Genomic DNA, 9,213 nt, shown 5'->3' with positions numbered 1-9,213 from the left:
CAAAAGCATTGTTACATAGAGTTCATTTAATATAATAATATATGCCATTTAGCTGACGCTTTTACCCAAAGCGACTTAGGAAGAGGAGGAGGAGGGGAGGAGGAGGAGGGGGAGAAGGAGGAGGAGAAACTGAGATTGTGTGTGTGTGTGTGTGTGTGTGTGTGTGTGTGTGTGTGTGTAACAGAAGGTGTACAGCAGTGAGAAGTACGGTGCGGTCACTCTCATCGCGTCCTACAGGAGGTCGGACCAGAGACTGAGAGTAGAGGTGCTGAACGCTGCCAACCTCCTGCCTATGGATTCCAATGGTGAGACACTCAGAGCCTATATACCACCCAACACACACACACACACACACACACATCTCAGTTTCTCCTCCTCCTCCTCCTCCTCCTTCTCCCCCTCCTCTTCCTCCCCCTCCTCCTCTGTCTCAAGTCGTTTCCTCTCCTTGGTCCTTGGTCAGAGGAGGTAACTTTACACGAACGACATGCAGTCTTCATTTTAAATCGATCGTATGTGAGTTCATTTGATCAGTTTTAACGACCCACCATTAATGTGGCTCCTCCTCTCCTCCAGGTTCCAGTGACCCCTTTGTGCAGCTGTGCCTGGAGCCTCGTCACGTGTTCTCTGAGGTGGAGCCTCGCAGCACGCAGATCATGAAATGTGACCTCAACCCCCTTTTCGACGAGGCCTTTGAGTTGTAAGATACTCAAATGGGTGCTTGTGTTTGTGTTTCACTGTCTGTCTGTCTATCCGCCTGTCTATCTGTATTAATGAGGGGGTTCGGTAGTGTTTCTCCAGAGTAAACCAGCTCCTTCTTTGTAATGTTCTCTCCCCTTTATTACATCCCTCACCTTCTCTCTCATCCTCTCTTAATTGCCCCTCCATATCTCCCCCCCCCCCCCCACCCCCCAATCTCTCAGTCTGGTGTCGGTGGAGCAGTGCCAGGCGGCGGGAGCGTCTCTGGTGGTGACCGTGTTGGACCACGACACCCTGTTGTATGACGACTTTGAGGGCGAGGCCTTCCTGGCTCTGAAGGCTGTGCCAGGGGTTGGTGGCGGAGGGAGGGAGGGAGAGGTGAACGTGGCAGACGCCTCCCCTTCACAGATACGCCTGCCGCTAATGCACCCCAAACCCAATGGTAAATAGTTACTACAATTCTTTAGGGCCCCTTTTTCTCTGAACAAATCAGGGGGACTATGAGAGCTAGTTTCCCAGACCCAGATTAAGCCTGGTTAACTAAGACTGGTCATGCTTGACTAAAATGTGTGTTTTCCAGATGACAGCATCCTCAAGTTGTTGGAGTCAAGGAAAGGAGAGAAGGAGGCTCAAGCCTTTGTGAAGAAGCGCAGACAGAGAGAGAAACAGTCCCAGGAAGAAAAACGACAGCAATAATCTCTAATAAAGACACACACACGGCTTCTTCGTCCAAAAATATACATTTGTTTTACTGTTCTATACCAAAAAAACACAAAATGAAACACTGTTGCTGGATGCAGTAGGGTGTGTGGTGTAGACTGTGCTCCAAGTGGACCTACGGGTGACCATCACAGTGATTGTGAACTCTCTCCTTAATCTGTTACAACCCACACACAATCAGACACACACACACCCCCCCACCCCCATCCCCACCCACCCACGAGACAAAGACACACACACACACACACACTCACTCACACATACACACTTTACTCCAACCTGTGTATGGTTCCTGATACCTGGTGTTGTCAGTGCATGTGTAAAGTATGACATCACAGAACTATGTATATTTGACTCCTGTTCAGACACAGTGTGAAATATCAAAATGACTACAAATGTAAATTATGCCAAAAAACGTGATACATTGATTTTTGTAAGTAGAAAAAAGGCTGGTTGTTTGACAAAAACAATCTGGCGGTTAACATGAAAAGCCTTGTACTAAATGAAAAAATATACGTTATTTCAAAGACTACACAGTTGCTATTTGTCTTGATTGTGTTAACATGCTTCCATCTTCCAGTTAACAAACGAGAATATTACAGAAAGCAAACCTGAGAGAGTCACATACAGAACCATCTGTAGGACACACACGTTTTTCCTATCGCTGTATATCATGTTAGCAGGGTTGGTGTCGGTTGAATTTCAATTCAGGAAGTTAATTCATATTGCAATTCAATGATTATAAATAGGGCATTTATTTCCAATGATTTATCAATTAACTCAAATTGAGATGACTTTCACATCACCCCATTTTCAAATAAAACCATTTCTTAAATGGACTGAATTGAAATCGTATTGACCACAACCCTGCACGTTAGCGACCAATAATCACTGACTTTGCCTGTGCTTCTCTAGAAAACCATGACAACTCTATATGAAAAGTAGAAAATGAAAATAAGAATAGTAAAACCTAAAAAACATCTACTCCCAGCATTGTGGTATAATGGCCTCCTTTGGCTGTAGCATCATGGGGTAGCTGACTGGGTGAGGCTGAGCTGTGTTATTGGTACTTGAGGCTCTTCACAAACTGACTCTGAGTCAGATATGTGGTCTCACTCACACTGATTAAGATTCTGTCTGTGGTGTGGAGCGCTGATCCCAAATCATTTATTAGTTATAACAGCTGATCTGAATACCAGTGACTAGTAAAGGGTAAAGGGCTGGTCTCTGGGCTGATCTTTGGGTCAGGATCACGGGTCTAGGGTCAGAGGTTAAGAACGGTGGGTTTTACTGGCTGGCTGATATCGAGCCAGGGTTACAGTGAAGCCTAGCATCCAGGCTATGTCTTTAGCATCCTGATAACTGGTCTGAAACCAGTGACACTGGAGGCCAGATGGTGGCGTGGCGTGGCGTGGCTAGGCTTGGTCAAGGAGGGCCTTGGGTCAATGACAGGCCACTCGGTTGGTCAACATAAAGTCAGAATACCTGGTCTAGGCTCAGCGTTAGGGTTAGAGGTCTAGGTGGTCAGCATATCTGGTCCACCTGAGTGCATAGGGAAGCTTGGGCAGCAGGCAGGTTGGTCAGGGGGACAGGTCCAGACTCTCTCGTTCTGGGGGTCAGTGACGGAGGAATCAGGTGCACTGGTTTCGGGTCAGTGTTAAGGGGGAGGCTGGGCTGTGGTTAGGTCAGGATAACTGGTCTAGGGTCTGTTCTGAGCAGAGGGGGCACTCTGTGGATGCGGAACAGCTCTCACACTGTAACCCATGGCCACAGGGCAGAGACACGGAACCCTGCTCCCCGCACGACACACAGCACTGCCTCTGCTTCCTATACACCACCTGCAGAGAGACAGAGAGAGAGAGAGATAGTGAGTAGGACAATCTTCCTTGAAAGTGTGTGTGTGTGTGTGTGTGTATCTGTATATTACCTGTTCCACAGTATGTAGGCACGCACACAGCTGTGCTTGCAGACTAAGGACCGACTCTAAGGGCAGTCTGTGTAGAAGCCGTAGTTGATGCAGGGAAAGGTGAGGGTTTTCCCCACTCCTCAGGCTCTCGAGCGCCTCCTGCAGGAGGGAGGCCTGTCGCTGCGCCTCCTCCTCCGCCTGCCTGGCTCTCTCTGCTTCCATGGCCAACCGGCCAGCCAGGGCACGAGACTCCTCCGCATCCGCCTTCAACACGGCCCACGACTGGAGGAGAGAGGGGGAGGGAGGGAAATGCTTTTGCCCTTCTCATCGTTGTATTTTTGGAATACGTAGGTACACACACACGCGCACACACGCGCGCACACACGCACACACACACACACACACACACACACACACACACACACACACACACACACACACAGACACAGACACAGACACAGACACATAGACACACAGACACACACCTGTGCAGTGTGTCTCCAGCTGTGGTCCCAGTGCTTCAGCGTCCTGTTAGCGTCGTCCAGCTCCTGTTTGAGTCTGGCCGTCTCCATGCTGGGCCCAGAGGGTAGCAGGGCGGGGGGCGTACCAGGGGACCCCTGCCCAGAGGGGAAGTGCTCCCAGATGCTACTGCTCATCCCATTTAGACCTACAGTAAGGGAGGAGCGTGAACATGATCACTCACCATACTGGAACATGACAAGACAATACCATCCCATATTGTCTAATGAATGACATCTAAATCCCATTTCAATCGTGTCATTAAGGAACGCCACGAAAAGTTCCACAAACCTAGAGAGCTATGCGATGGCCCCAAGAAGCTGCTTTCTGACTGGTTATGCTGTGACAAGTGGGTGGAGAAGAAGGGGGAAGTGTGGGCTCTGATTGGGGGAGAGGGCGAAGGGGAGCTGAACGGGGCAGAGTTGCTAAGGGACCCCGGGATGTTGACAGGAGCAGAACTCTGGAGCTGGTTACCTCCTGCAAGACAAGAGGACATTACACTCAACATTACACACAGTGTGTTTGATTGTGCGTGTTGGGCAGTGGTGTATGTGTTTGATTGTGCGGGTTGGGCAGTGGTGTGTATGTGTGTGTGTGTGTGTGTGTGTGTGTGTTTCTCATACCCAGCATGACGCCCACACTGGACCGAGCTGAGCTGCTCTCCAGACTCCTCTCTAGGGCTGACATGCCAAAGTCATTCAGGTCCAGATCATCCAGGGCAGACTCTACAACAACAACAACAATAACAACAACAACAATAATCTGTTTAATCCTTCCACATCAGTGTGCGTTGGGGCTAGGGCTTGATTAGGCATCAGGCGTCTGACTCACCCACGACAGACTCCACAGTGTCGCTGGTGGGGTAGAAGGGCAGGGCGTTGGCATTCATGCCCGAGGAGAGGCCAGGGCCTGGGGGTCCGGGAGGGGCAGGGCTGGGTGGCGTGGCTGCCAGGCTGGAGGGTACACTGGAGGACAGGCTGAGAGGACTGCCCACTGGGAGGAACACCAACAGGTCCTAGAGAGGAGGGAACAGCTCAGTTGGTGGGCCACAAGAAAACTTGTTTGGCTGATCCCAGTGAAAATAACTTTGGTGCAGATTTAAAATAAAATACAACACAATACAATGTGGTCGTTTAAGATCTGACTGATTTCAACAATGTAACAGGTGACCGACCTGTTTGCTATGAACTGTGGCCATTTCTCTGCTGCGTTGCTCCATCGCAAAACTCTTCTGTTTCGCCTGTTGGCAAAACACAAAGAGAAGAGGATCAATCACCATAGAACCACTTTACTGGTGAGATACAGTAAAATAACAGACTGTGTTCCTGGATTCACGTCGTATCTGTTCATTCAAAAGGAAGACTTGTGTCAGTCCTCTCACCTGGTCTTCCCTCTCGAACCCGGGGGCTCTGCCGTAGCCCCCCTCTCCAGCCCAGGGGGACACAGGCTCCCCTCCTCCACACACATCCTCACACAGAGACAGCACCCTCCCCAGGAGACCCTGCTCCGCCACACACACCCCTCCAGAGGGGGAGAAGGGACTCCCCATAGACCCTGGCCCCGAGCTGAAGCCCCCAGGGCTGGAGGGGCCCTCCTGGGCAGGGTGGGGGTCTGGGGGTGCAGGGGGAGGAGGGGAGCTGGGGGTGGGGAACAATGGCTCTTCGGTAACAGGGGGCTCTGGAGGAGAAAGAGACGAGACAGGGAAAGCAGAAGTATACTTGTGAGAAACTACTTAGCGGACATTTCGAGAACTTAAATGGGAGGGGTCACGCAATACGTAACGCATAACACAGTTCACAACTTACTGTCGAGGTGTGCAAAGGCGCAGAAGGGGCCTCGAGGGCAGCTGCCACACTGGTGCATGTCGTTACACTTGCTGGATTTATAGATCTGTGGACAAACACCAAACAGCAAATCACTTTCTCACTCGCTACCAACCTAAGGCTCCATCTCCATCTCTTGGACATGTAATCCATTAGAAAACAAACAAGTTGTGTGTGTGTGTGTGTGCCTACCTCAGGGTGGAACTGCTGCTCTGTGCGTGTGTGGCAGTACTGGCACCCCTCCGCTCCTTCACACTTGCTGGGGTCCCCCCACTCCTCACTGTGCTTCACGGCTGGACAGGGCAACGCTCTGGGGGTGACGGAACAACACACACACACACACACACACACACACACACACACACACACACACACACACACACACACACACACACACACACACACACACACACACACACACACACACACACACACACACACACACACACACACAGTTATTGAAACACAAAACGACAAGATGACATGGCCTTCCACAGCGGAAGTCAAGACAACATGAGAGAGGTGTGTGTGTGGTTGCGGTGTACCTGTATTTGTGTTTGTGTGGACTGCGCCTCCTGTCTTTGCTGTTGTGATAGTACGGACAGGCGTAACCTTGGCGACAGAGACGTGGCGGTTTTTTACACAGCTCCGTCTTATAGTGTGACAGCACATATGTGTTATCTAGAGGGGGAGGGAGGGAGGGAGAGAGAGAGAGGTTACTTGATTGAACATATGTTGGTGTATTTATATACTATGATAATTTACGAGATTGTTTACTAGTATTCTTATGCTAATGACATACCCTGTACAAGAATGGCTTAACCACATTTAACTCTCGCTGTGTGTGTGTGTGTGTGTGTGTGCACGCGGCATAGATTACCTTGCCAACGTGGCTCCTCACTCAGGATCTTCTCGATGAGGGCGGTACTGGCTGCTAGCCCTGACTGCCCCTCCCCACCTCCCCCCTCTGCAGCCCCCGGACCCCCCTGTGACTCCATCACTTGCACCTCCCTGTAAAGGAACACACAAGAGTGTTTATCTCACTTACGGAGGTGTCACAGCCCCATTGTAAATCGACCTAGGTGTACTACTTGAGTCCAGAGCGGTGTGTGCCCATGTACCTGATGTCATAGACAGGGCAGCGCAGGTCATGTGACCCGTGGGCGAAGGCGCAGTGGGAGCCGTTCTTGCTGCAGTGGCCCTTCCCGTCCGTCTCATGGATACACGAGCCGGTCTTATAGTAGCGCAGGTGGTAGCGTCGCTCTGTGTCCCCCGCCGTCCGGTGTAGAAACGGACATCTGAGAGACACACACACACACACACACGCACAGACAGACACACGTACGTACGCACAGACAGACACACACACACACACGTACGTACGCACATACACGCACGCACACACACACACGCGCGCGCGCGCGCACACACACACACACACACACACACACACACACACACACACACACACACACACACACACACACACACACACACACACACACACACACACACACCCACCCACCCACCCACACACACACAGGCAGACAGGCAGACAGGCAGACAGGCAGACAGACAGACACACAGGCAGACAGACAGGCAGACACACAGGCAGACACACAGAGTAGGGTTATATTAAGCCTTTAAATAGATTCAAGGTCAGTTTTTGTCACTGTCCCCCTAGGTAGGACAAACTGATCCTCTCTATCTGTACCTACGGGGAGGTTCTACCCAGAGCCACAGACACACAGGCAAGAATGAGTACAAGGAACTGAGCTGTTCTGTAACAATACGCATAGCTGATATATATCAAATACAGTTGGATTTGACATCCGTTGCTGGAAAAAAACATCACCCTAATACTGTATTGTTAGAAGCATCAATACTGATACGTGATGTATCTTACTGGGACCTAAAGGGTTCACATGTTATGTCCCCTCCCTATTGCATCTCTTGATCTTGGCCAAAAGCCATCGGTCTTCGTCAGAGAATAAGACGTGTCAGGGGTGTCAATGGATCGTTCTTCACCATCAACATTCTCTTTGAGTGCTAACTGGCCTGATTGTTGGTGGAGGAGTGCTAATCGGTCAGCACTCCCCCTGATCTGTCTGAGTGACGGCCAGGAGAAGTGGATGGGCTGGAGTGTTTTCATCTGCTAATGCCAGAAGTGAATAGCCAGCACTTAGAGCTATATAACTAGGTGATAGAAAGCTGTTAGTGGGCGCATCCTCTAACCTTGTTAAGTAGCCTAATTACAGCCTCATAAATACACGGAACAGACCGATCCATATAAGAAGAATAGGCACCGAACACTCATTGATGCTCGCCAAAAGTGACGATTTACATTTAGTTTCATTGGATTCTATTAGAAGTTCACATGGCTGGCTTTGAGACCGGTGTTGTCATAATCTGCACCATGTTCCTTAGGTGCTGGAGAAGAAATGGCAATAAAATCACCGAATTCAAATCTCCCTCCCCCCCCTCCCTGCCTGCTACTCACTCGTCTCCATCCGGACAGGCGCCGGACCCCTCCTCATATTTGGTACAGTAGACGTCTGGGCTGTAGTTAAAGGTTCCGTCTCTTCTACGAATGGGCCTGCGGCGGCGCTGGTTGAGGAAGTGCCAGTGGAAACAGGCAAAGGGCCGGTGCTGGGTACACTTATGCTGCACAAACAGAGGGCACTGCTCCGTCCTAAACTCCTTCAGGTATCTGAGGGGGGGGGGGGGGGGGCAGAGAAAAGAGAGACAACGTGAAAGAGTTAGGGAAGAGAAAATTGACTGTGAAAACGTGTTTTTGCTTTCAGCATCAGCACTCACACCAAAATATGATTGTGCAAGATAACAATAACAATAGTATGCTCAAATCTTCTTTCTGTCTCTCCCCCCCCCCACACACACACATACACACAAACTTTTGATTGAGCCATTAACCATAAGTGTCTTACAGTGCCATGGTTAATTTCCAGTGATCATATTGTTCATATAAATAACAAGAAAGAACACATTTGACAGCTAGTTTGGCAATCCACTCCTGTGCCAGAGTTCCAAAACACCGCTCATTTAATGGTTAGTTCCGAGTAGGCCTCCACAACTAGAATTGCCAAAACTTGGACAGGTACACACTGTTAGAACCACGAGATAGCTGAGAAAGTAGATTTTGAAACAAATACGACCTGACTAATTGACCCAATTCTCCTATCCAAAGTTGTGTTATGGTATGTGCGTCAATGCACGTGAGGTTGTGTGTATGGTCGTCTACGTACGTATAATGTTGAGGTTTCTCAGGCTGTACGTGCAGGACGTTAGCGGGAGATGTCGAGCCTCCTGCAGGCGAGGATGAAGATGAGGAGGAGGATGGTCCAGTGGTGGTCGCAGTCCCCGAGGACCCCGGAGGTTGTGTGTGTGTTTTAGACATATTTTCCCCGTTCAAATATTTTCAAACAACGTCCTGTGTACAGTGTGCGTCGAAGTCCGCATTCTTGAGTATTGTGCGCTTGCGCTTGATACGAGGAAGTGGAAATGTCAGGCCGGTGAGTGGAACTATGGGCC

General features: G+C 50.0%; 2 protein-coding genes across 2 annotated transcripts in view; one reads left to right on the top strand and one right to left on the bottom strand.

Moving 5' to 3' along the window:
• The window catches only part of unc13d (unc-13 homolog D (C. elegans)), a 12,877-nt gene extending 11,216 nt beyond the window's left edge, over positions 1-1,661 (top strand). Inside the window, exons 30-33 of the mRNA XM_083687135.1 lie at positions 185-305; positions 574-697; positions 921-1,138; positions 1,277-1,661. Of these exons, the coding sequence (XP_083543261.1) occupies positions 185-305; positions 574-697; positions 921-1,138; positions 1,277-1,392 (579 nt within the window). The 3' untranslated portion in view covers positions 1,393-1,661. The remainder of the gene's footprint in view (positions 1-184; positions 306-573; positions 698-920; positions 1,139-1,276) is intronic.
• Positions 1,662-2,092: 431 nt separating this feature from the next.
• Positions 2,093-9,108, bottom strand: unk (unk zinc finger). The gene is made up of 15 exons (XM_083687137.1): positions 8,928-9,108; positions 8,165-8,374; positions 6,786-6,962; positions 6,545-6,675; positions 6,210-6,345; positions 5,857-5,974; positions 5,647-5,731; positions 5,223-5,518; positions 5,016-5,081; positions 4,673-4,856; positions 4,465-4,566; positions 4,133-4,318; positions 3,808-3,989; positions 3,344-3,604; positions 2,093-3,254 (listed from the first exon to the last, which is right to left on the bottom strand). Exons 1-15 carry the CDS (start codon positions 9,077-9,079, stop codon positions 3,102-3,104), a joined length of 2,439 nt encoding a protein of 812 aa, XP_083543263.1. The 5' UTR covers positions 9,080-9,108; the 3' UTR covers positions 2,093-3,101.
• Between the last annotated feature and the right edge of the window lie 105 nt (positions 9,109-9,213).

This window comes from Argentina silus (genome assembly GCF_951799395.1).
Source record: "Argentina silus genome assembly, chromosome: 16".
Lineage (NCBI taxonomy): Eukaryota > Metazoa > Chordata > Actinopteri > Argentiniformes > Argentinidae > Argentina > Argentina silus.
The sequence above is the reverse complement of the archived record's forward strand: the minus strand, read 5'-3'. Positions and strand labels throughout refer to the sequence as shown.

Excerpts from the sequence above, each read along its gene's own strand:
- unk (XM_083687137.1), bottom strand. The coding sequence starts at position 9,079 with ATGTCTAAAACACACACACAACCTCCGGGGTCCTCGGGGACTGCGACC. Across the intron at positions 5,082-5,222 it reads GGTTCGAGAGGGAAGACCAG|GCGAAACAGAAGAGTTTTGC; the intron begins GTGAGAGGACTG and ends TTTTGCCAACAG. Across the intron at positions 4,857-5,015 it reads CCACAGTTCATAGCAAACAG|GACCTGTTGGTGTTCCTCCC; the intron begins GTCGGTCACCTG and ends CCTCCTCTCTAG.